Here is a 27,644-nt window from a genome sequence, read left to right as displayed (position 1 = left end):
GTGTTAAAAAATAGAATTAGCAGCATAAAATGATAAACCTCTTTTGTTTTCTAAGCTGATACATGCCATTTTGAAATTATCTTGACAGTGAGTGCTTACCATTCTAAAAATGTGTTTGGTTGCTTAATAGAATATTACAGACAATGAACAAAAATATACCCACAAATAATTGTATATTTATGTAGAGTTCCTATGGATATAAATTGGTATCTCACATATATGAAAAGTTTCTGGATATTTTGATACCCTTTTGTTACAGTGTGGTGAATTTATAACGTCCACCTGGAACTTATATTTTACTCTTGAGAATTCAGGACAAATCTCAGAGAGTAATTAACTTCTGTAAATTCAGATTACATGCTCAGTGGCACTGGAATCCATGCTCATTTGAAATCATAAGGACCTTTTAATCACAAACCAATTTAGAAGATAGGAAGATATCTCTTAGCAGAATACCAAGTTACATTTTAGTACATTAACTCTGAATTGTTTTAGTAGGCAACCAAATGTCAACTTGAAGTAAAGCAATACATCTCCCTCTTTTCTATAAATATTAATTATTAAATAAATTAACATAAAAAAAATAGGAATGTAAGCAAACCAGTTGAGAAATTTTTATTGAAATGCATGGAGGAAAAGAAGCAGAGAATATTTCTTCTTTTAAAAATTATATGGGTCTTATATGTGCAAATTATGGTGCATGAAATACTAAAAATCCATTTCTCTTGTTAATAGCAATTTCGTCATGAAAACCTGGTCAATCTGATTGAAGTTTTTAGACAGAAAAAGAAAATTCATTTGGTGTTTGAATTTATTGACCACACAGTATTAGATGAGTTACAACATTATTGTCATGGACTAGAGAGTAAACGACTTAGAAAATACCTCTTCCAGATTCTTCGAGCAATTGAATATCTTCACAATAATAATGTAAGTGCTTCTGGGACGAAGTGAGAGAGTGGCATTGACATATATACACTACCAAATGTAAAATAGATAGCTAGTGGGAAGCAGCCGCGTAGCACAGGGAGATCAGCTCCGTGCTTTGTGACCACCTAGAGGGGTGGGATAGGGAGGGTGGGAGAGAGACGCAAGAGGGAGGGGATATGGGGGTATATGTATACGTATAGCTGATTCACTTTGTTATACAGCAGAAACTAACACAACAATGTAAAGCTATTATACTCCAATAAAGATGTTAAAAAAAATAATGTAAGTGCTTAAAAATAAGCCAAACTGTAGGATGAATATGAATTGTAAGTGCCCTTTAAACATTGTTCTGTTTTTATGAAAGTTGTTAAAATTATTTTTCTGGACAATATTAATTGACATCCTGAAAATGGAGAGGTCAGGGGAGTTACTACCTTATAATTCAGTTGCAGAACCAAAAAACGTATTGAACGCATAATATAACTATAGGGCAGACCAACTATGGGATGCTCAAGGAGGTATAGAGGAATCAACAGTCAACTGGGGCATCTTTTATTAATGAAAGTACATTAAAACATCGAAAGTCAAGCCAGCTCAGATGAAGGGAGGTTTGGAGGTAGGAACTGGAAACTAGGCCAGGGGAATGGCAAGAGAAGGTGGATGCCTTTAGGGAAAGAACAGAGAGAAATAAAGTGGCTGAGGGGTGTAGAACCGTGTCATTTAAGTCAAGAAAGGAAAGAAGATCAACTGTTGATTTTTAGTGCTGCCTTTTAGCATTGTTTAGTTAATGTTTATCTCAGCAGGTTTTTATGGACATACTTTGTTCGCAACATGAGCTCTACTTTCTGTAAAGTTAGATGTATGTTTGTGAAATAACAGTACAAGCTTCAAAAATAGTTTTATTAGTAAGTGATATAGGCATAACATCTATATACCCTAGGCTTTTTCAGATACCTTAATGTTTAATTTGCTGTCTTGGTAATAGTGCATCTCATGTTGCAGCTTTGAAAAATATGGTTGTGATAGCAACTGGAAATTCAGATTGTAATTTCCTTGCTGACTGGATCCATGGGGGGGCAGTATAATGTAATAGTTAAGAGCATACAGTCCTTGGAATCAGACTGTCCTGGATTTTCACCCACCAGTTTATGTATGGATAACCACACAACTTGTGGAGTTCACACTTGCACAATGAAAGGTGGTAGTCCCATTACTCTGTGGCCCCAGGAAGTTATCTAACCTCTCTGAACTTCATTTTCCTCATCTGTAAAATGATACTGTAGTACCTCACAGATTTTTTATAAAAATCAAATTAGGTAGTAGGTAGTGTTTAACACTAGGTGTGTTTTAAGTGCTTATTAAATAGTGCAGATAAGGAGTCAGGAATAGTTATATGTTATCTGTATCCCTATAGTGTCTTGCCTGTAGTAGACTTTAAAAATATTTGTTGAATAATGGAAGACACCAGTATGGTCTAGACTGAGAGTAGAAAACTTCAAAGAGGAGGTAAAACTAAAGTAACAATTTTCAACTTATATGGGTGTTTAAATTCAAGCACATAGGGAAACAACCCAAGTGTCTATCAACAGATGATTGGTTTAGGCAGATGATATATCTATATCTAAATAGATATATATATATAATATTATTAAGCCATAAAAAGGATGAGGTATTTGCCATTTGCAGCAACATGGATGGACCTAGAGAATATACTAAGTTAAATCAGAGAAAGACAAATACATGATATCACTTGTGTGTGGGATCTAAAAAATAATACTAATGAATCTATATACAAAACAGAAACAGGCTCACAGACGTAGAAAACATACTATGGTTACCAAAGGGGAAAGGGAGGGAGGGATAAATTGGGAGTATGGGATTGACAGATAACAAACTACTATAAAATAGATAAACAACAAAGATTTACTGTATAGCACAGGGAACTATATTCAATATCTTGTAATAACCTATAATGGAAAATAATCTGAAAAAAAAGTATGTAACTGAATCACTTCGCTGTACATCTGAAGCTAACACAATATTGTAAGTCAACAATAGTTCACTAAAACAAACAAAAATGCCTTAATGGAATCCAAATGGAAAAAAATATAAATGATCTTAAAACTAACAAAGAAAGTGAATCAATAGTCAAAAAAATTCAAGGGGAATTCCCTGGTGGTCCAGTGGTTAGAACTCTGTGCTTTCACTGCCAAGGGCCAGGGTTCGATCCCTGGTCAGGGAACTAAGATGCCACAAGCTGCATGGTGCAGCGGAAAAAAAAAATTAAACAAAAATATTCAAGCATATGGAGCAGAGTTATTATAAATCATTGTAATATGGAGTTCTATGTAGTTTTGGAGCATTTCACTACAAAATAAAGGAGAATTAAACTCATTGAATCCAAAGTCTGATAGTTCACACCATATACAAAAATTAAGTTGAAATGGATCAAAAACCTAAACATAAGAGCTAAAACTCAGAAGAAAACATAGGTGTAAATCTGTGTGTGATCATGTATTAATGCATCAAAAACAATCAAAGAAAAAGACAAATTGGACTTCATGAAAATTAAAAACTTTGTGCATCAAAGGGCACCATCAAGAAAGTAAAAAGACAGTTCACACAATGGGAGAAAATATTTGCAAATCATGTATCTGATAAGCAACTAGTATCCAGGATATATAAAATACGATTCAACATAAAAAGACAGCCCAATTTAAAAATGGGCAAAGGACTCAATAGACATTTCTCCAAAGAAGATATAAAAATGGCTGATAGCACATGAAATGATGCTCAATATCCTGAGTCATTATGGTAATGCATATCAAAATCACAATGAGGTACCATTTCACACCCAGTAGTCTAGCTGTAATTTAAAAAACAGACAAGAATGAATGCTGGCAAGGAAGTAGAGAAATTGGAACCCTCATACACTGCTGGTGGTAATGTAAAATGGTGCAGCTGCTATGGAAAACAGCTTGGCAGTTCCTCGAAAAGTTAAACATAGAATTACCATACGACCCAGCACATTTACTCCTAGGTATCTACCCAAGAGAATTGATAACATATGTTCACATAGAAACCTGCCCAGGAATGTTCATAGCAGCATTATGCAAAGTAGTCAAAAAGTAGAAACAACTCAAATGTATATTAGCTGATGAATGGATAAACAAAATGCAGTACAACCCTACAGTGGGATTTATTCAAACACAAAAAGGAATGAAGTACTGATACGTGCTACAAAATGAGTGAACCTTGAGAACATTATGTTGAATGAAAAAAGTCAAAATGCAAAAGACGTAAGTATAAATTCCATTTAAATGAAAAATCCAGAATAGGCAAGTTTATATTTGTATATCTTCTTTGAAGAAATGTCTCTTCAAGTCCTTTGCCCATATTTAAATTGGATTATTTGTTTTTCTATTGTCGAGTTGTATTTTCTGTATTTTGGATACTAGATCCTTATCAGATATGTGATTTGCAAATATTTTCTCCCATTCTGTGGACTGCCTTTTTGCCTTCTCGATAGTGGTTTTTTTAAAAATCATTTCTTTCTCTTTATTGATATCCTTTATGTGGTGAGATGTGTTCATACTTTAGTTCTTTAGACATGGTTTCCTTTAACCTTGAACATATTTAAAATAGCCAATTATAGTCTTTGTCTAGTGGCTTCAATGTTTGGGCTTCTTCAGGGAAAGCTTCTTATTGACTGCTTTTTTTTTTTTTTTCCTGTGCATGGCCATATTTGTTTCTTTGCACACCTATTTGGGGGGATTTTTTTTGGACATTTAATTTTTTGTTAAAAACTGGATATTTAAAATAATATGTGTTAACTCTGGAAGTCAGAATTTCCCATCTCTCAGGGTTTGTAGTTTTTGCTATTTGTTTAGTTACTTTGCTGAACTAATTCTGTGAAGTCTGAATTGTTTATCACGTGTGACCACTAAAATCTCTGCTCATTTAGTTTAGTGGTCAGCTAAGGTTTGGACAGAAATTTCCTTCAATTCTTGAAACCAGTAAATCTCTCAGCCATATTTACTGAGGGCTCTTTATCTGTGTTGGGCCATGTCTTCAATGTTCAGGCAGGCAGTTTACAATTCTGCCTTAGCCTTACCTTCCTGCTTGTGTAGAACCTTAAAGTCCGCCAGTCTTGAGAGCTTAGGGACAATCTCAGGTCTTCCCTGGGTGTGTGCACAGCTGTGCATGTACCCTTCATGATTCTCAGGAATATGTTGGAACTTTTCAAACCCTTTACGGCCATCTCACTCCCAGCTTTTCTTTCTTTCTTTTCTCTTGTTTTACACACATATTTTGTTTTAACTTAACATTATATCTTGGAGGTCACACCATGTCAGAATACAGAGAATGTCTTCAATTCTTTTTTACAGAAGAATCATAATAGTAATCAACATTTTTATGGCAGCATGCATGAGGCGCTATTTTAAACGTTTTCAGTGTTTTACAGATATTAAGGCATACGTAATGGCATATTCTTCAAAACCACACTAGGAAATATGTATTTATTTCACCCCCATTTATAGATGAAGAAGCCATGTTTATGAATCTTGCCCCACTCTCACAATATCAAGGGGTAAAGTAGGGATTTGAACCTGTTAGTCTCACCACAATTTGTGCTTAAACTTTATAATACCTTTCAACTCCAGCCTTTCTTTTGTTTTTTAATTGAAGTTGATTTACAATGTTGCGGCAATCTCTGCTGTGCAGCAAAGTGACTCAGTTATACGCATAGAGACATGCTTTTTTATATTCTTTTCCATTATGGTTTATCATGCAAGATATTGAATATACATTAGGACCTTGTTGTTTATCCATTCTAAACAGCCTTTCTTTTTAATTAAGTATTTTGGTCAGCTTGTTGTGTGTCCTGTTATAGCTTCCTCAGGTGGCTATAATGTTATATAGTGGCTGCTAAGAAGGCTGATTGCTTGGGCCAGCTCTGAGTTAGGTCAGTAAAGACAAGACTTCTAGTGCGATTTTTCCAGTGATCTGCCAGACATGTCAAATAATGACTATTACCTGGGGATGGCGCTTTGGAGGAGATACAGCCCTATTCTACTCCCTCTGGTGGCTGCTAGGCTGCTAGTTTTCACCATGATTTGGCGGGCTGTTGGTTTACAAAGCTACCAGAAGCTGGGGAGAGAGCAATAGAAATAGGACAAGCTAAGAATACTACTGCATCACATGGTTAGTTTATGTTTCAACTTTTTAAAGAAATTACCAAACTTTTTCCAAAGTGGTTGTACCATTTTACATCCCCATCAACAATGTATTCCAGTTTTTCTGCATCTTCCTGTTATTGTCTTTCGATCATAGCTATTCCAGTGGGTGTGAAGTGGTATCTTTTTTTTTTTTTTTGAGTAGTAAAACTGTCTTTATTCACAGATGACATGATCATCTATGTAGGAAATTCTATGGAATCTACAACAAAATTAAGAGAACTAACTTGTAAGTTTATCAAGGTTGTAGGATACAAATCAATGTACTGAAATTAATTGTATTTCTGTGTATTAGCAACAATCAGAAATTGAAATTAAAAATACCATTGTAACAGCATCAAAAATATAAAATACTTAGAGAAAATCTGACAAAAGGTATATAAGACCTATACACTGAAAACTATTAAACGTTGATGAGAGAAATTAAAGAAGATCTAGACACATAGAAAGAAATACTGTGTTTATAGAGGTCTCAGTGATTGTGGAAGACCAAGGAGGATGTTGTCAAAACACAGAATTTTAAAAGTTGGGATTCAGAGAGTGCTTGATTCTCAAGGATAGAGTTCTGCATGTAGTCATGGTGTTAGTTGTTAAAACGAGCGAGAACATCAGGACATCAGCTGAGTGAATCTTTCTCCCCCATGTTTAGAGCACTGAGGAAGAGGGTGATGGATGTGTAGTAGGCAGAATATGTGAAGTGGTATCTTAATGTGCTTTTCCATGTCTATTTTTTCTCATGTTATATCCTCAGATCTTGGTATAGTGCCTGGCATATAGTAGTCACTCAATAAAAGTTGTAGAAGTAAAACAGGACTAATGTAGTTTTATAGATGTCTCCTTTAAGGTGACTCATTACCCTAAATTAATTATTTGGCCGTTTAGGAGGAAGAGTGAGGCAGAACAAGAGCCAACCCCAAAGGCTAATAGCAGCAAGTTGTATAAAAAAGGAAAGATCCCAGATTTCTGTCACCAAGATATTTTCACTCGTGTTATGATACTTTTCTGGTGATGAGAATATGCTTAATACATTTGATAAAGATTTTAAATGCCTTCTTTGTTTTAGGCATTGTACTGGGCCCTGGCGATATAGCCTGAACAAAACAGACATACATCTTGCCCTCATGGAACTTACAGTCTAACGGGAGTGACAAAAAAGTAAATAGGCAATTAATAATAAGCATGACAAATGCTGTGAAGGGAGAAGTGCAGAATAATGTGAGAACATATAGAAGGAACATCTAATAGGAACATCTCAGCTGAGACCTGAGGAAATAGTTGGCCAAGCAAAGTGTTCTAGGCGGTTAGAACAGCATTAGCAAATGCAAAAAATGATGACACAAACCTGGAGAATTGGGAAGCTAATATTCAATAGGCTAGCGAAGGGACATTGAGAATGTGAGCAGAGACCAAATCCTATAAGGCCTTACCAGCCATTTTACATAGCTTCAAATTTATCCTGTCGGGTAGGGAATCCTTGAAGGAGTGACATAATCATACATGTGATTTTAAAATAGTACTGTGATTTCACTGTGGACAATGGATTGGAGGGGATTAGAGTGAATTCAGGGAGACCATTTGGCAAGCTAGTAATTTTGATGAGAGAACTGAGGGAACTTGAACTAGGGAGAGAAGTAGACAGGTTGAGAGAGTATGGAACCTGAGGGAGAAAAGTGCCTTGATTTCTGGCTTGAGCCATGGGATCTATGTTGGTCCCATTTGCTGAGCTAAAGGACTGTTGAGAACAAATGAGTTTGGGAGAAAAGATGATGCGTTTAGTTTTGGATTTGCTGAGTTTGTGGGATGTGTGGTTCAGCCCTGTGGGACTTCTTGTGGACTTCCATTCCTTGTGGAAACCAGGAAAGATAGAAATACGGAAGTCATCAGTTTATGGATAGTTACTAAGGCTGTAATAGTAGGTGAGATTGAGATGGAACAGCCAATAGATGGGAGGAAGCCCAAAAGAATATGGTGTTCCCATAACCAAGTGAAGAAAGTGCTAAAAAAAAAAAAAAAAAGTAGTTGAGATTGTGCAGGAAACAAGATGTAAGAGAAGAAAAGCCTAAGACCAGAACCCTACATTTACGGACAGATAGAGAAAAAGGAACTGCCATAGGAGGAGACTGGGGAATTTTAGGTCCCAGAAGTCAGGAATGGAAGACTGGTTGATATCTTTTACACTAAGATACCAAGTAAGGTATGTATTGAGGGGTGTGTGTTGGATGTAGCAACAAGGATGTTGATGACTTTGGCTAGGGCAGTTTGAATGTGGGAGCAGAAGACAGATTGCATTACCTTGAGGAGTGAATGAGTGGTCAGACAGAAAGTGAAGACAGTAAAAATAATATCTTCGAGAAGTTTAGCTGCGAAGGAAATGAGAGAAAGAGCAGTACTTGGAGTGTGGCATTGGGTTAAAGGAAAGTTAAACTTTTTCCATTAAGTTCTTTTAATTACTTTTCCTTTTACGAATGTGATTTACCTTTTCAGTATTATGTCTGTTTTCTTGGCTTTGGAGATGATGGATGGGGCAAGAACTGAAAGTATGTAACTATTTAGCTTTTGCATTGTGTACTTAATCATTTGCATTTGGTAAGAAAATAGCTTTCCTGTCTTAATTAGCTAGATTTTCTCTATGTAATTGTTGGGAGATTTTCTAGATAATGAAACCTCATTTTAATCTATTGCATCTTCTGTTTGTTTTTAGATCATTCATCGAGATATAAAACCTGAGAATATTTTAGTATCCCAGTCAGGAATTACTAAACTCTGTGATTTTGGTTTTGCACGAACGCTAGCAGCTCCTGGAGACATTTATACGGACTATGTGGCCACACGCTGGTATAGAGCTCCAGAATTAGTATTAAAAGATACATCTTATGGAAAGTAAGTATATTTGGGAATCCTGCTTGGCCTTTCCTAGCCGTCTCTTTTTTTCCCTTGGTGTATCTGTCACCCATACTACTGACACCCTCTGCCTTCTGCATCTGGGTTTGGGCTAGAAAAGGGACACCCCAAAATAGAGCAGAGAGACCCTAGGCACCTGCCCTGCTATTGACGTTACCACGCTTGCCCTCTGGGGCTGAGTGGCCCCAGCCCCAGAAGACCTATGCAGTCACCCCTCAGGCTGTATCCATGCTTGCTTTAAGCTGTGCCCCACTCTTAACAGAGTTGCCTTCTCTGCTTATCTGTAGGCTCTACATTTACTATACTCTGCCAGTGTTACCACAGGATCTGCCAGATTTCCTGCTTCTTGAATACGGCACAATCTTTGCAAAGACTGGCAAATAATTTTTAAATTGAACTGTTCTAGATGCCTCAAAAAGTAGAAAGGTCTCAGTCTATTGCGAAACAGTATAGGAAACAACAATCTAATAAACAAATAATGAATCTTGAAGACCAAAGGGACCAAGTTGTACAACTGAATACAAGAAATGGGAGTGGGGATAATTCTCACATGCTTTCCCTAGAAACCGTTGTTCTGTTATTATAATAATGTCTAACATCGGGGCTTCCCTGGTGGTGCAGTGGTTAAGAATCCACCTGCCAATACAGGGAACACGGGTTCAAGCCCTGGTCCGGGAAGATCCCACATGCCGCAGAGCAACTAAGCCTGTGCACCACAACTACCGAGCCTGTGCTCTAGAGCCTGTGAGCCACAACTACTGAGCCCACGTGCCACACTACTGAAACCCACACTCCTAGAGCCTGTGCTCTGCAACAAGAGAAGCCACCGCCATGAGAAGCCCGTGTACGGCAATGAAGAGTAGCCCTCGCTCACCGCAACTAGAGAGAAAGCCCACGCGGAGCAACAAAGACCCAATGCAGCCATAAATAAGTAAATAAATAAATAATTTTTTAAAAATCTAGTATCATTAAGTACTTATTTTAAAGCTAGAGACTGTTCTAAATGCTTTACATGCATTAAATTATCTAATTTTCACAACAACCCTCGGATGAAGGTGCTAGTATTTTATCCCCATTTCAAATAAGATGACACACTAAGGCAGGTAGTGAGTAAGACACTAAAAAAGTAAGAAAGTGAGTAAGTTTACTAAGAAAAGTAAACTAATTTACCCAAAGTCTATCCAGGGTATGTTTTCAACTGTACTTATCACTGATACCATATGCAGACCACCTCTGTGCCTCAGTTACTTTATCTGTATAATGGAAATAATAATGGAACAAGTTTCATAGGTTTATTGTGAGGATTAAATGATTTAATGAATGAGAAAAATGAAAAAACAGTAAATGCTCAATCAATGTAGCCTCTGTAAGATCTCTCCCAGTTTTACCTGTTGGTGATATTTACTTAAATTCCTTTCCTGATGTACCCCCTTATTCCTATCCCTTGCCCCCAAATCATATCCTTCTCTAAATCCTGTTGTACATTATATGTAGATTTTGTGCCAGTTAATATTTAATATGGCCTAGTTCTATCTATCTCTTTTTAAAATATTCTTCTTGCTGAAAGATAAATTCCTTGAGGATAGGTGTAATCTCTTGTATTCTAGAGAGCCAAAATTGATGCCTTGTATATAGTCAGTTTAGATTCTAATGCAAGGCTTCACATTGAGTTTGAAATAAATTTGCTAGTGAGTTTTTAAAACATGTTAAATTTTAACATCTTTACATTTTAAAACATGTAAGATAAAACACAGATACAAGAAAAGCTCACACAACAAATGTATACTTCCATCACCAGATGGAAAAATAGAATTTTGCAGGCTACCCCAGAAAACCTTCTATGTGCCCTATTCCACTTACAATACTCTTTCTAACCTCAAAAGTAGCCATGATATTGACTTAAAAAAAAAAAGATTTATTTATTTATTTTTGGCTGTGTTGGGTCTTCATGGCTGTGTTGGGTCTTCATGGCTGCGCATGGGCTTTCTCTAGTTGCAGTGAGCGGGTGCTACTCTTCATCTCAGTGCACGGGCTTCTCATTGCAGTAGCTTCTCTTGTTGCAGAGCACGGGCTCTAGGAGCATGGGCTCAGTAGTTGTGGCTCACAGGCTCTAGAGCGCAGGCTCAGTAGTTGTGGCGTACGGGCTTCACTGCTCCACGGCATGTGGGATCTTCCCGGACCAGGGCTCGAACCTGTGTCCCCTGCCTTGGCAGGCAGATTCTTAGCCACTGCGCCACCAGGGAAGTCCCTTGAATTTTATTATAATCAGTTTCTTGCATTTTTAATAGTTTTATTACACAAAAGTGTATTTACTTAGTTTAATCTAGCCTTTTTAAATGACAGCTCTTTTAAAGATATGATTCACATACCATACAATTGACAGATTTAAAGTGTACAATTCAGTGGTTTTTAGTATATTTAGAGTCATGCAACCATTACCACATTCAATTTTAGAACATTTTCATCACCCCAAAAAGAAATCCTGTGCTCTTTAGCAGTCACTCCCCATTTCCTCCCAACCCTTCCAGGCCTAGGCAAACACCAATCTACTTTCATTTTCTCTGGATTTGCCTATTCTGGACATTTCATATAAGTGGAATTATGCAATATCTGGTCCTTTAGGACTGATTTATCTCACTTAACTATTTTTAAGATTCATCCGTGTTGCAGCATGTATCGGTACTTTAGCTTTTTTGGCTGTATAATATCCACATTTTATTTACCCATTCATTAGTTGATGGACATTTTGATTGTTTCCACTTTTTGTCTATTATGAATAATACTGCTGTGAACATTTGTATACACATTTTACTGTGGACATGTGTCTTTATTTCTTTTGGGTATGTACCTAGGATTTGAAATTGTGGGTCATATGGTAACTCCATGTCGAATTTCTTTTGTTTTTATTTTTTGCGGTACGCGGGTCTCTCACTGTCGTGGCCTCTCCCGTTGCGGAGCACAGGCTCCGGACGCGCAGGCTAAGCGGCCATGGCTCACGGGCCCAGCCGCTCCGCGGCATGTGGGATCTTCCCGGACCGGGGCACGAACCCGCGTCCCCTGCATTGGCAGGTGGACTCTCAACCACTGCGCCACCAGGGAAGCCCCATGTCGAGTTTTTTAAGGAAATGCCGGACTGTTTTTCAAAGTGTCTGCATCATTTTACTTTCCCACCAGCAGAGTATGAGGGTTACAAATTTCTCCACATCCTCACCAAGACTTGTTATTATCTGACTTTTGGATTCTGGTTATCCTAATGGGTGTGAAGTGGTATCTCATTATGGGTTTAATTTGCATTTCTTTGATGACTAATGATTGTTGAATTTCATTGTTGATCTTTTATGTGTTTATTGGACATTTATATATCTTCCTTGGAGAAATGTCTGTTCAGATCCATAGCCCATTTTTAAATTACATTGGCTTTTATTATTAAATTGTAAGAATTCTTCATACTCTAGATACAAATTCCTTATCAGGTATATATTTGCAAGTATTTTCTCTCACTCTGTAGTTGTCTCTTCATTTTCTTAATGGTGTCTTTTGTCACACAAATTTTTTTATTTTGATGAAGTCCATTCTATCTGTTTTTTCCATTTGTTGCCTATGCTTTTGGTGTCATATTTAAGAATCCTTTGCCAAATCCAAGGTTGTGAAGATTTACCCCTCTGTTTTGTTTTAAGAGGTTTATACTTCTAGTTCTTACATTTAAGTATTTCATCTGTTTTGAGTTAATTTTTAATTAAATGTGAAGTTAATTTAATTAATTTAATGAAGTTAATTTAAATGAAGTTAATTAACCTCATTCTTTTGCATGTGTTTAGCCAGTTGTTCCAGCACCATTTGTTGGAGAGATGATTTTTTTCCCCTATTAAATGGTCTTGGCACCCTTGATGAAAATCAGATGGTTTATTTATGGACTTCTGATTCTGTTCCATTGATCTGTATCTCTATCCTTGTTCTAGAACCACACTGTCTTGATTACCATTGCTTTGTAGCTAGTTTGAAATCAGGAAGTGTGAGTGCTGCAACTTTGTTCTTCTTTTTTAAGATTGTTTTGGCTGTTACGGGACCCTTGCAATTCCATGTGAATTTTAGGATCAGATTTATCAGTTTTGTGGGGTTTTTGGCCAATAAGACAGCTAGGATTCTGGTAGGGATTGCATATCTGTAAATCGGTTTGGAGAATATTGCTGTCTTAATGTTAAGTCTGCTCATCTATGAACGTAAGATGTTTTCAGATCTTTAATTTCTTTCAACAATGCTTTATAGCTTTTAGCACATACATTTTACATTTTTTCATGGTAAGGCATTTTATTTTAAATATAGCAGTGTGTACATGTCAATCCCAAACTCCCAATATATCCCTCCCCACCACCCTTCCACCTGGTAACCACAAGTTCCTTCTCTTAGCCTGTGAGTCTGTTTTGTAAATAAGTTCAATTGTACCATTTTTTTTAGATTCCACATATACGTGATATCATGATATTTGTCTTTCTCTGTCTGATTTACTTCACTTAGTATGATAATATTCAGGTCCATCCATGTTGCTGCAAATGGCATTATTTCATTCTTTTTAATGGCTGAGTAATATTCCACTATATATATGTACCATATCTTCATTATCCATTCATCTGTTGATAGACATTTATGTCTTCCATGTCTTGGGTATTGTAAACAGTGCTGCAGTGAACACTGGGGTGCATGTATCCTTTCAAACCATGTTTTTCTCCGGATGTATGCCCAAGAGTGGGATTGTTGGATCATATGGTAGCTCTATTTTTAGTTTTTTAAGGAACCTCCATACTGTTCTCCATAGTGGCTTTACCAATTTACATTCCCACTAATAGTGTAGGAGGGTTCCCTTTCCTCTACACCCTCTCCAGCATTTATGTTTGTCAACTTTTTGATGATGGCCATTCTGACTGGTGTGAGGTGATATCTTATTGTAGTTTTGATGTGCATTTCTCTAATAATTAATGATGTTGAGCATCTTTTCATGTGCCTGTTGGCTATCTGTATGTCTTCTTTGGAGAAATGGGTCTTCCACCCATTTTCTGATTGGGTTTTCTGTTTTTCTGGTATTGAGCTGCATGAGATGTTTATAAATTTTGGAGACTAATCCCTTGTTGGTTGCATCATTTGCAAATATTTTCTCTCATTCTGTGGGTTGTCTTTTTGTTTTGTTTATGGTTTCCTTTGCTAGGCGAAAGCTTTTGAGTTTAATTAGGCCCCATTTGTTACATTTTACATTATTTTGTTAAATTTATTCCTAAGTATTTTATTCTTTTATTTTTTATTTTCTTTTATTTTTTTTTTTGCGGTATGCAGGCCTCTCACTGTTGTGGCCTCTCCCGTTGCGGAGCACAGGCTCTGGGCGCGCAGGCTCAGCGGCCATGGCTCACGGGCCCAGCCGCTCCGCGGCATGTGGGATCTTCCCGGACCGGGGCATGAACTCGTGTCCCCTGCATCGGCAGGCAGACTCTCAACCACTGCGCCACCAGGGAAGCCCTCTTTTATTTTTTTAATTAAAAAATTTTTTTTATTTTTGGCCACACAGCATGGCATGTGTGATCTTAGTTCCCTGACCAGGGATCGAACCCACACCCCCTGCAGTGGAAGTGCAGAGTCTTAACCACTGGACCGCCAGGAGAGTCCCAGTATTTTATTCTTTTTGATGCTAGTGTAAAGCAAATTTTCTTAATTTCATTTTCAGATTGTTCATTGCAAGTGTAAAAAAATTCAAGGGATTTTTGTGTATTGATCTTGTATCTTGCAACCTTGTTGAACTTATTAGTTCTAATAATTGTTTAGTGGATTTATACTTTCTGTATAAAAGATCATTATCTTTGGGTAGAGATAATTTTACTTCTTTTCTGGTCTGGATGCCTTCCATTTCTTTTTCCTGCCTAATTTCTTTGACCAGAACCTCCAGCCCAATGTTGAATAGAAGTGGTAAGAGCAGACATCCTTGTCTTATTCCAAATCTTAGGAGAAAAGCTCCCCATCTTTTCACAAGTATGATGTTAGCTGTGGGTTTTTCATAGGTACCCTTTATTGTGTTGACAAAGTTTCCTTTTAATTCCTAGTTTATTGAGGGTTTTTATCATGGAAGGGTATTGGTCAAATGCTTTTTCTGCACCTGCTGAGATGATCATGTGAATTTTTGTTTTTTAACCTATTGATATAATGTATTACATTAATTGATTTTTCCATGTTGAGCTAACCTGTGTTCCTGGGATAAATCCCACTTAATCATGGTGTATAATTCTTTTTATATGTTGCTAGATTCAATTTGCTAGTATTTTGTTGAGAATTTTTGTGTCCATATGTGTAAAAGATATTGGTATGTAGTTTTCTTTTCTAGTGATGTTTTTGTCTGATTTTGGTATCGCGATAATACTGGTTTCTAAAAAGGAGTTGGGAACTGTTCATACTTCTATTTTTTGAAAAGTTTGTGAAGAATTCACATGATCATCTTCTTTAAATGTTTGGTGGAATTCAGTAGTGAAGCCTTCTGGGCCTGTGCTTTCCTTTGTGTGTAGTTTTTTGATTACTAATTCAAAATTTTCACTTGCTATGGGTTTATTTAGATTGTCTTTTTATTTTTTATTTTTTCTGACTGCACCACACAGCATGTGGGATCTTAGTTCCCCAACCAGGGACCAAACTCGTGCCCCTTGCAGTGGAAGCGTGGAGTCTTAACCAATGGGCCACCAAGGAAGTACCTGTCGACTTCTTCCTGAACCAATTTCAGTAGTTTGTGTTTTTTTCAGAAACTATCCTTTAATCTGAATTCTCTAATTTGTTGGTATACAGTTATTCATTGTATTTTTAAAATATTTTATTTATTTATTTATTTGGCTGTGCCAGGTCTTAGTTGCAGCAGGCAGACTCCTTAGTTGAGGCTCACCGGCTCCTAAGTTGTGGCATGCGAACTCTTAGTTGGGGCATGCATGTGGGATATAGTTCCCTGACCAGGGATCGAACCCAGGCCCCCTTCATTGGGAGCTTGGAGTCTTAACCACTGTGCCACCAGGGAAGTCCCTGTTCATTGTATTTTTTGATAGTACTTTTTATGTTTGTAAGGTTGGTAGTCGTGTTACTTCTTTCATTTCTGATTCCAGTAATTTGAGTCTTCACTCTTTTCTTCTTACTCATTCTAGCTAAATGTCGATTCTGTTGATTTTTACAGAGAACCAGCTTTTGGTTTCATTGATTTTCTCTATTTTAAAAAATTCTGTTACATTAGTTTTCACTCTAATCTAATCTAATAATGTTCCTTCCTTCTGGTTGCTGTAGTTTTAGTTTGCTCTGTTTTTTCCAGTGTCTTATAATGGAAGGTTAGGTTGTAGATTTGATGTCTGTCTTAATTCTTTTTTAAAAAAATTAGGGCTTCCCTGGTGGCGCAGTGGTTGAGAGTCCGCCTGCCGATGCAGGGGACACGGGTTCGTGCCCCGGTCCGGGAAGATCCCACATGCCGCGGAGCGGCTGGGCCTGTAAGCCATGGCCGCTGAGCCTGCGCGTCCGAAGCCTGTGCTCCGCAGCGGGAGAGGCCACAACAGTGAGAGGCCCGCGTACCGAAAATAAATAAATAAATAAATAAATAATTTTATTGAAGGGTATTTGATTTACAATGTTGTGTTAATTTCTGCTGTACAGCAAAGTGATTCAGTTATATTGATACATGGATATATATTCTTTTTCATATTGTTTTCTATTACGGTTTCTTATAGAATATTGAATATAGTTCCCTGGGCTATACAGTACCACCTTGTTGTTTATCCATTCTATATATAATAGTTTGCATCTGCTCATCCCAAACTCCCAATCCATCCCTCCCCCACCCCACCAGCCTCTTGGGCAGCCACAAGTCTGTTCTCTATAACCTGTGAGTCTGTTTCTGTTTCTGTTTCATAGGTAAGTTGATTTATGTCGTATTTTAGATTCCACATATAAGGGATGTCATGTGGTGTCTGTCTTTCTCTTTCTAACTTACTTCACTAGTGTGATAATCTCTAGGTCCATCTGTATTGCTGCAAATGGCATTATTTCATTTTTTTTTTATGGCTGAGTAGTATTCCATTGTATATGTATACCACATCTTTATCCATTCATCTGTCAATGGACATTTAAGTTGTTTCCATGTCTTGGCTATTGTATATAGTGCTGCTGTGTAGATAGGGATAGGTGTGTTGTCTGTCTTAATTCTTAATATAAGCATTTATAGTTGTAAATTTCTCTCTAAGCACTGCTTTACCTACATACCCTAAATTTTGTTTTGTTTCTTCATTTTCATTCATCTCAAAGTATTTTCTGTTTTCCCTTTTGATTTCTTCTTTGATACATTTGTTATTTAGTAATGTGTCATTTCCCAAATTTTCCTACTACTTATATCTAATTGTATTCTATTGTGATAGGAGAATATACTTTGTATCATTTCTGTCTTTTTAAATTTATTGAGGTTTGTTTATGGCCTACCATATAGTCTATCTTGGTGAATGTTCCATGTGACTTGAGAGAATGTGTATTCTGTTATTGGATGAAGTATTCGATAGATGTCTATTAGGTCTAACTGGTTTATAGTGTTATTCAAGTCTTCTATTTCCTTGTTGATCTTCTGTCCAGTTGTTCTCAACATGTTTATGTTGTTATAGCTTTCTGATGAATTGACACTTTTATCATTATAACATTATCTCTAGTAACATTTTCTGTTTGAAGTCTACTTTGTCCAGTTTTCTTGTGCTTGTTGTTTGCATGATGTAGCTTTTTCATTCCTTTTACTTTCAATCTGTTTGTATCTTTGAATAAATGTGTAAAATTTATTAAATGTGTCTCCTGTAAACAGCATATAGTTGAATTATGTTTTTTTGAAATTCAGGCTGACAATCTCTGCCTTTTAAGTAGATTGTTGAATCTATTCACATTTAATGTTATTAGTGATATAGTTGGATTTACACCTGCTTTTTTTTAATATATCCTTTTTTTTAAAAAAAATAAATTTATTTATGTATTTATTTTATTTTTGGCTGTGTTGGGTCTTTGTTGCTGTGCACGGGCTTTCTCTAGTTGTGGTGAGCGGGGGCTACTCTTCATTGTGGTGCGCGGACTTCTCATTGCGGTGGATTCTCTTGTTGTGGAGCACAGGCTCTAGGCACGCAGGCTTCAGTAGTTGTGGCATGTGGGCTCAGTAGTTGTGGCTTGCGGGCTCTAGAGCACAGGCTCAGTAGTTGTGGTGCACAGGCTTAGTTGCTCCACGGCATGTGGGATGTTCCCAGACGAGGGCTCGAACCTGTGTCCCCTGCATTGGCAGGCAGATTCTTAACCACTGCACCACCAGGGAAGTCCATACATCTGCTTTATTTCTTTATTTGTGTCTCATGTCCTTTTTGTTCCTCTGTTCCCATTTTACTGCTTTCTTTTTTCATTAAGTGAATATCTTGTAATGTATCAATTCAATTTCTTTTTTTCTTTTTTTGGCCACGCTGTGCGGCATGTGGGAATCTTAGCTCCCCAACCAGGGTTCGAACCTGTGCCCCCTGCATTGGAAGTGTGGAGTCTTACCCACTGGACAGCCAGGGAAGTCCCTCAATTCAATTTCTTTAATGATTTTTTTTTTACTATAGGTTTTGGGGATTTGTTTAGTGGTGGCTCTAGTGTTTATTATGTGCACCTTAAATTATCATAATCAGCTTCAGATTTATATTAGCTTAATTCCAGGGATATATACATAGAAAACTTACTCCTATATAGCTTTATTCCCTTTTCTGTCTTTTTGTGGTATTTTTGCTGTGTATAATAATTTATTAATGTTACAAACCCAAAAATACCTTGTTGTAATTATTACTTTATAATCTATAGTAATTTCCTTAGCCAAAACAGTTTTGCTCTCTCTTACCTCCTTTTTGCTGTTATTGGCAAATAATGTTACACATACATTACATTTCTATATGTTATAGGCCCAACAATATACTATATGCATAGTATTTTATACAATTGCTTTTAAAATAAATCAAGAGAATAAAAGAGAAAAATAGGAATTTATACTGCCTTTTTTTCTTCTGGTTTTATTGAGATGTAATCGACGTACAGCACTATATAAGTTTAAGGTATACAGCATAATGATTTGACTCACATACATCATGAAATGATTATCACAGTAAGTTTGGTAAACATCTATCATCTCACACAGATACAAAATTAAGGAAGTAGAAACTAATTTTTCTGTGTGATGAGAATTCTTAAGATTTACTCTCTTACAACTTTTATATGTAACATACAGCAGTGTTAATTATATTTATCATTATCCCTTGTCCTTATTTATCTTATATCTGGAAGTTTATACTTTTTGACTACCTTCATCCATTTTACCCACCCCCCACATCCCCCTGCCTCTGCTGTAACCACAAATCTAATCTCATTTTCTATGAGTTTGTTTGTTTCTAAAGTATTGGATTGGCCAAAAAGTTCGTTCGGGTTTTTCATAACATCTTACAGACAAACCCGAACGAACTTTTTGGCCAACCCAATGTAATTGACCTATAACCCTCTGTGATTGATATTTCTATACATTTCAAATAATCACCATGATAAATTTAGTTATGATAATGTCATCATACAAAAATATTACATAGTGACTATGTTCACCATACTGTATGTTTCATCCCTTTGGTGCATTTATTTTGTAACTGGAAGTTTGTACCTTTTAACTCCCCTCACCTAGTTCTCTTCCCCCACCCACTTCCCCTCTGGCAACCACGTTTGTTCTCTGTATCTATAATTCTGTTTCTGTTTTGCTATGTTTGTTCATTTGTCTTATTTTTTAAATTCCACATATAAGCGATATCATACAGTATTTGTCTTTCTCTGTCTGAATTATTTCACTTAGCATACCGTCTAGGTCCATCCATGTTGTCGCAAATGGCAAAATTTCATTCTTTTTTACGGTTAAGTAATGTACAGTCTTTTATAATAACATAAGTACCTTTACTTGGGCTCATTGTTTTTTGTGTGGACTTGAATTACTGTCTGGGGTCACTTGTTTTTAGCCTGAAAAACTTCCTTTAGTATTTCCTGTTACACAGGCGTGCTGGTAACAAATTCTCTTAGTTTTTGTTTATCTGGGGAAGTCTTTATTTCACCTTCATTTTTAAAAGATAACTTTGCTGGATATAGGATTTTTAGGTAATAATTTTTTCTTTGAGCAGCTTGAATATGTTGTTCCACTGCCTTCTGGCCTAGATTGTTTTTTTAAAATATTTATTTATTTTTATTTATCTGTTTTGGCTGTGCTGGGTCTTAGTTGCAGCATGCGGGATCTCCTTAGTTGCGGCCTGTGGACCCTTGGTTACATCATATAAACTCTTAGTTGCAGCATGCATGCAGGGTCTAGTTCCCCAACCAGGGATCGAACCCAGGCCCCCTGCACTGAGAGTGTGGAGTCTTACCCAGTGGACCACCAGGGAAGTCCCCGGCCTAGATTGTTTTTATTGGGAAGTCAACTGTTAATCTTAAGGAGATTCTTCTGTAAGTGATGAATTATTTTTCTCTTGCTGTTTTGAAGTTTTTCTCCACACTCACCCAGGACTTAGCCTCAGGAACAGGTAACTGGGGGAAATATGAGAAATACTGAAGTTTTCCTCTTGGGAATAAAGCCCTCTGACTGGGAGCTAGGGAAAAAGGAAGCCTGAAGTTCTTGGCTGGAACTGTGTAGGGTAGTGTCTTTGCCTTACTGAGCTAGAGTGGAGGAGGGAGAGAGTGGTCTTGATTCAAATACCACAGACTCATCTTTTTAAACAAATTTTCATAGATTCTCTCTTTTTTTAAATATTTAATTAATTAATTAGGTTGCACCAGGTTTTAGTTGCGGCACTTGGGTTCCTTAATTGCAGCTTGTCAGCTCCTTAGTTGGGCATGTGAACTCTTAGTTGCAGCATGCATGTGGGATATAGTTCCCTGACCAGTGATTGAACCTGGGCCCCCTGCATTGGGAGCTTGGAGTCTTAACCACTGTGCCACCAGGGAAGTCCCTTCATAGATTTTCTTGAATAGATATTTCTTCATTTGCTGTTTGCCCTTAGGACTATTTCTAGAGGTTTTAATTGTTGTGGGGGTTTTTTCATAATTTTCACCAGTTTCACTGGAGAGTAGGTCAGCAGATCTCCAAGTCCTTCCCCCACTGTTTGCCCTTAGGACTATTTCTAGAGGTTTTAATTATTGTGGGTTTTTTTTCATAATTTTCAGCAGTTTCACTGGAGAGTAGGTCAGCAGATCTCCAAGTTCTTCCCCCATGTGATTCTTTTTAATCCTCCTCTTATTCCTGCATGTTATCCTAGGATTTATTCATACTTCAGATAATAGGGGAGCCCATTAAGATTAGCACTGCAGTGACAATCAACTATATGTATTTTGTCTCCTATTGCTCTTTGAAAGGCCTGCCTAGATAATTCTTTACAGTTTGCAGATAATGCCTTACCTTACCAAACTGAACTGTGAAAGTTCAGAACAAGCTGGGAAAAAGTGAACTTATTTGTGTAGGAGTGTTTTTAGTGCCTCTGTTAGAAGTGGAGGAGGTGAGTAGGAATTTCATACTGTAGGGAGAGTGCCTAAAAATAATTTACTTAAAACTTTGAAGGCAATAAGTTGGTCTTAATTTTAGTGTTTCTCACTAAAACTTATAAATTTCTATTAAGTTCTTTTCTTTTCTTTTCTTTTTTTCTTATTGGAGTATAACTGCTTTACAATGTTGTGTTAGTTTCTGCTGTAAGTTCTTAAAACTTGTGAAGTAAGCAAGCTTTTAAGTTCCTATTATCCAGTTTTTGTTGTAATGTGGGCTTAACAAATTGTATACACCACAGTTAAGTCGTTTGTTCCTTAAAATCATTATCTAGCAATACACACAGACACACAAACAGACACACATCTCCTTCCTTTTAAACAGAAATAGGAACATACTATATATATTGTATAGAATCTTGCTTTTTTTCTCTCTTTTAATTTTTTAAATTAATATACTTTACTTTTTTAGAACAGTTTTAGGTTTATAGAAAAATTGAACAGAAAGTACAGGGTTTCCCTATATCTCCTCTACCCCCACCCACACAGCACAGTTTCCCTATTATTAACATCTAACATTAGTTTGGTACATTTGTTAGAATTGATAAACCAATATTTATACATTATCATTAATTAAAGTCCATAGTTTATATTAATATTCAGTCTTTGTATTGTGTTTCCTATGGGTCTTGACAAATGTATAATGTCATGTATCTACCATTATGGTATCATACAGAATAGTTTCACAGCCCAAAAAATCCTCTGTGCTCTACCATTTTATCTTTCCCTCCTTTTCCCTGGACCCCTGGCAACCACTGATCTTTTAAATCTCTCTATACACTTGCCTTTTCCGGACTGTCGTATAATTGGAGTCATACATTATGCAACCTTTTCAGACAGCTTCTTTCACTTAGCAATGTGTATTTAAGGTTCCTTCATATTTTTTATGGCTTGATAACTCATTTCTTTGTAATCACTTAATATTCCATCGTATGTATGTCTGACAGTTTGTTTATCCATTCACCTGATGAAAGATATCTTACCTGCTTTCAAGTTTTGGCACTTATGGATAAAGCTGCTATGAGCATTCATCTGCAGGTTTTTTATGGACATAAGTTTTTCAACTCATTTGGCTAAATACCAAGGAGTGCAATTTTTGCTGGATTTTATGATAAGACTATGTTTGCTTTGTTAGAATCTGTCAAACTGTCTTCCAAAGTGGCTGTATCATTTTGCATTCTCAACAGCAATGAGTGAGAATTCTGTTGCTCCACATCCTTACCAGCATTTGGTATTGTCAGTGTTTTAGATTTTAGCCATTCTAATAGGTGTTTGGTGGTATCTATCTCACTGTTTTAATTTACAGTTCCCTGATGACATATGATTTTGAACATTTTTTCATATGCTTATTTGCCATGTGTATATCTTCTTTGGTGAGGTGTGTGTTCAGATATTTTGCCCAATTTTTAATTTGATTGTTTTCTTTTTTTCTTTATTTATTTGGTGGCACAGGGTCTTAGTTGTGGCCAGTGGGTGCCTTAGTTGCAGCTCAGCAGCTCCTTAGTTGCGGCTCAGCAGCTCCTTAATCGCAGCACGTTGCCTCCTTAGCTGTACCATGCAAACTCTTAGTTGCGGCATGCATGTGGGATCTAGTTCCCTGACCAAGGATCGAACCCGGGCCCCCTGCATTGGGAGTGTGGAGTCTTATTCACTGTGCCACCAGGGAAGTCCCTGATTGTTTTCTTATTGAGTTTTAAGAGTGCTTTGTATATTTTGGATGCAGTTCATTTATCAGCTATGGGTTTTGCAAATATTTTCTCCAACTGTGTGGCTTCTCTTTTCAGTCTCTTAACAGTGTCTTTCACAGAGCAAAAGTTTTAAATTTTAATGATGTACTTCTTAGCCATTTTTTCTTTTGTGGATTATGCTTTTAGTATTGTATCTAAAAACTCATCACCAAACACAAGGTCATCTAGATTTTCTCCTATATTATTGTCTAGAAGTTTATAGTTTTGCATATTACATTTAGGTCTATGATCCATTTTGAGTTAATTTTTGTGAAAAGTGTAAGCTCTATGTCTAGGTTCATTTCTTCTTGCATATGGATTTCTAGTTGTTCTAGTATCACTTATTAGAAGGACTTTCTTTCCTGAATTGCCTTTGCTCCTTTGTCAAAGATCAGTTGAAGGGCTTCCCTGGTGGCGCAGTGTTGAGAGTCCACCTGCCGATGCAGGGGACATGGGTTCGTGCTCCGGTCCGGGAAGATCCCACATGCTGCGGAGCGGCTAGGCCCGTGAGCCATGGCCGCTGAGCCTGTGCGTCCGGAGCCTGTGCTCCGCAACGGGAGAGGCCACGACAGTGAGAGGCCCGCGTACCACAAAAAAAAAAAAAAAAAAAAAAGATCAGTTGAGTATATTTCTGTGAGTCTATTTCTGGGCACTCTATACTGTTCTCTTGATCTTTTTGTCTGTTTTTTCACCAATATCACACTGTCTCACATACTGTAGCTTTATAGTACATTTTGAAGTCAGATAGTGTCTTTCTTCTGACTTTGTTCTTGTTCAACATCATGTTGGCTTTTCTGGTTCTATTGCCTTTCCATATAAACTTTAGAATCAATTTATTGATATCCAAATTGGATTTTTTAAAATAAATGTATTAATTTGGGCTATGTTGGGTCTTCATTGCTGCGTGCGGGCTTTCTCTAGTTGCGGTGAGCGGGGGCTACTCTTTGTTGCGGTACGTGGGCTTCTCATTGCGGTGGCTTCTCTTGTTGTGGAGCACGGGCTCCAGGCACGCAGGCTTCAGTAGTTGTGGCTTGCGTGCTGTAGAGCGCAGGCTCAGTAGTTGTGGTGCACGGGCTTAGTTGTTCCACGGCATGTGGGATCTTCCCAGACCAGGGCTTGAACCCGTGTCCCCTGCATTGGCAGGTGGATTCTTAACCACTGCGCCACCAAGGAAGTCCCCTCCAAATTGGATTTTGATTGGGATTGCGTTGAATCTATAGATCAAGTTGGGAAGAACTGACATCTTGACAATATTGAGTTTTCCTATACATGAACGTGGAATGTCTCTCCATTTATTATATTTAGATCTCCTCTGATTTCTTTAATGAATTTTGCTTTTTTTTTACTTGAGAGTTTATCTCAGAGATCACTTTATATTAACACATGCAGATAGACCTACCTATTCTTTTTAACAACTGAGTAATATTTCATTGTGTGGTTGTACAAAAACTTACATAGCTATTCCCGTATTGATGGATGTCTAGGTTGTTCCCAATCTTTCTACTACAAACAGTGCTGCAGTGAAATTCTCTTATAATTTATCTTTGTGCACATGTGTGAGTAGATCTTTGGATAAGTTCTTAAGAATAAAAGTGTTTAGTCAAAAGTATGTACATATAAAATTTTAGTAGCTTTTGCCAATTTTCCTCCAAAGAAGTTGTTTAAATTTATACTCCCAGAGCAGTACATGTGAGTGTTCATTTTCCATAGCCTCACCAACATAGCAGTTATCAAATTTTATAATTTTTGTCAGTTGGATCAGTAAAAAATGGATCTCATTATAGTGTTTATTTATAATTTCTTCTGAATGTAAGTTTGGGCATCTTTTTATCTATTTAAAAAACTGATTAGGGGCTTCCCTGGTGGCGCAGTGGTTGAGAATCTGCCTGCCAATGCAGGGGACATGGGTTCGAGCCCTGGTCTGGGAAGATCCCACATGCCATGGAGCAACTGGGCCCGTGAGCCACAATTACTGAGCCTGCGCGTCTGGAGCCTGTGCTCCACAACAAGAGAGACCGCGATAGTGAGAGGCCCGCGCACCGCGATGAAGAGTGGCGCCCACTTGCCGCAACTAGAGAAAGCCCTCGCACAGAAACGAAGACCCAACACAGCCATAAATAAATAAATAAAATTAAAAAAAAAACTGATTATGTGGGAAAAAAAGCTTGAATTATGGATGACTCACAATGCATTAAGATAAATAAATGAAAGTAAGTGGTAAAATATTTAAGATTTTTACTTTCTAAGTACAAGATGATTTTAGTATTCAGCTATTCTACATCATAAACCATTTATCATAATGTCCTTATATAAGTATTTGAAACAATTTTAGAATTATAATTAATTATTTTGGACTGCTACATGGCTTCTCATGCAATTTAAATATAAACTATTTAAGTTACTAATAAAACATGATAATATTTAATATATATCCTAAAGTTGCTATATGATATTGTAGTGAAAATTGATAAATGATACCACTTAACCATTCTGTTTTCTTTAACCTTAACTTTATTTTAAAAGTTCTTTTTTAGGGACTTCCCTGGTGATCCAGTGGTTAGGACTCTGTGCTTCCACTTCAGGGGGCATGGGTTTGATCCCTGGTTGGGGAACTAAGATCCTGCAAGCCCCACAGTGCAGCCAAAAAAAAAAAAAAAAAAAGTTTTTTCAGAAAAGATGTTTTGTATGTTTTTCTATGAAAAGTGATTTATTCTTGTCTGTTTCAGACCTGTGGATATCTGGGCTTTGGGCTGTATGATCATTGAGATGGCCACTGGAAATCCCTATCTTCCTAGCAGCTCTGATTTGGATTTACTTCATAAAATTGTTTTAAAAGTAGGTAGGTATTACTGAAATATACTGTTAAATGCCTCAAATAGGTGTTTCCAGATCAATTCTGCTTGATTTTCAAATTTAGTGTTTTCTTTATAAGAACAGGGAAGCGTATTTTTTTGATAGATGGGAGTAGATGGATGCTTTGGGCTGATAAAAAAGGTAGAAAATTCTCCTCCGTTTTTTTTTCTTAATATAAATTTATTTATTTATGGCTGCATTGGGTCTTTGTTGCTGCACACAGGCTTTCTCTAGTTGTGGTGAGCGGGGGCTGCTCTTCATGGCAGTGCTCGAGCTTCTCATTGCAGTGGCTTCTCTTGTTGTGGAGCATGGGCTCTAGACACATGGGCTTCAGTAGTTGTGGCACACGGGCTCTAGAGCACAGGCTCAGTAGTTGTGGTACACTGGCTTAGTTGCTCCGTAGTGTGTGGGATCTTCCTGGACCAGGGATCGAACCAGTGTCCCCTGCATTGGCAGGCGGATTCTTAACCACTGCACCGCCAGGGAAGTCCCTCTCCTCTGTTCTTGAAAATAATGTTTTTCTTTACCAGGATGCAAATAGCTATGCCATGTTTTGATGTTGATACTAAGAAAAATAGTAAAATAGGAACCTACTTCAATTTGTCTGAAAGTTGTTTTAAAATTTTGGCTTCTACAAATATTTGCTTCTTTCAAAGAGGACTTTTAAGTAATAGAGTTGATTTTGATGTTTTTTAAAAGTGCTTGGAGGACTTCCCTGTTGGCACAGTGGTTAAGAATCTGCCTGCCAATGCAGAGGACACGGGTTCGAGCCCTCATCTGGGACGATCCCACATGCCATAGAGCAACTAAGCCTGTGCACCACAACTACTGAGACTGCGCTCTAGAGCCCACGAGCCACACTACTGAGCCCTGACACCACAACTACTGAAACCCACGCACCTAGGGCCCGTGCTCCACAACAAGAGAAGCCACCACAATGAGAAGCCCGGGCACCACAACAAAGAGTAGCCCCCACTCGCCACAACTAGAGAAAGCCCACATACAGCAATGAAGACCCAACACAGCCAAAATAAATAAATTTATAATAAATAAATAAATAAAGTGCTTGGAAATAGAAAACTAATTATTTACTGAGAAAACTTCTTTTTAAACCACAGTAGATAAGCAGAGAGCTGATCTGCTTTGACTACCAAAACATTTTCATGGTTAGCATTGCTCATGGAGTTTCAAGGATTTTATATATATATACCTCTGAATGAGGAGCTTGAGGAGCCTTTTTTGTGGTGAGGAAGCTATACATAAACATGTAATTACAGGATCATGAGAAAGGTACTGTGAACAACTATAAAAACCGTGAATCTGGGTAAATATTCATTAAAGATACAGTTCAGAGCCTTAAAGCATCATACTTTTTTCTGTCATCTTT

The 27,644-nt window shown here is 37.2% G+C and overlaps 1 protein-coding gene across 1 annotated transcript in view; it reads left to right on the top strand.

Moving 5' to 3' along the window:
- The window catches only part of CDKL3 (cyclin dependent kinase like 3), a 45,590-nt gene that overhangs the window by 2,749 nt on the left and 15,197 nt on the right, over nucleotides 1-27,644 (top strand). The window contains exons 2-4 of the mRNA XM_065874226.1: nucleotides 736-930; nucleotides 8,869-9,047; nucleotides 26,131-26,243. Coding sequence (XP_065730298.1) covers nucleotides 736-930; nucleotides 8,869-9,047; nucleotides 26,131-26,243 — 487 coding nt within the window. The remainder of the gene's footprint in view (nucleotides 1-735; nucleotides 931-8,868; nucleotides 9,048-26,130; nucleotides 26,244-27,644) is intronic.

Source organism: Phocoena phocoena, chromosome 3 (assembly GCF_963924675.1).
Source record: "Phocoena phocoena chromosome 3, mPhoPho1.1, whole genome shotgun sequence".
Lineage (NCBI taxonomy): Eukaryota > Metazoa > Chordata > Mammalia > Artiodactyla > Phocoenidae > Phocoena > Phocoena phocoena.
Note: the sequence above shows the minus strand (reverse complement) of the source record. Positions and strands in the feature narration are given on the sequence as shown.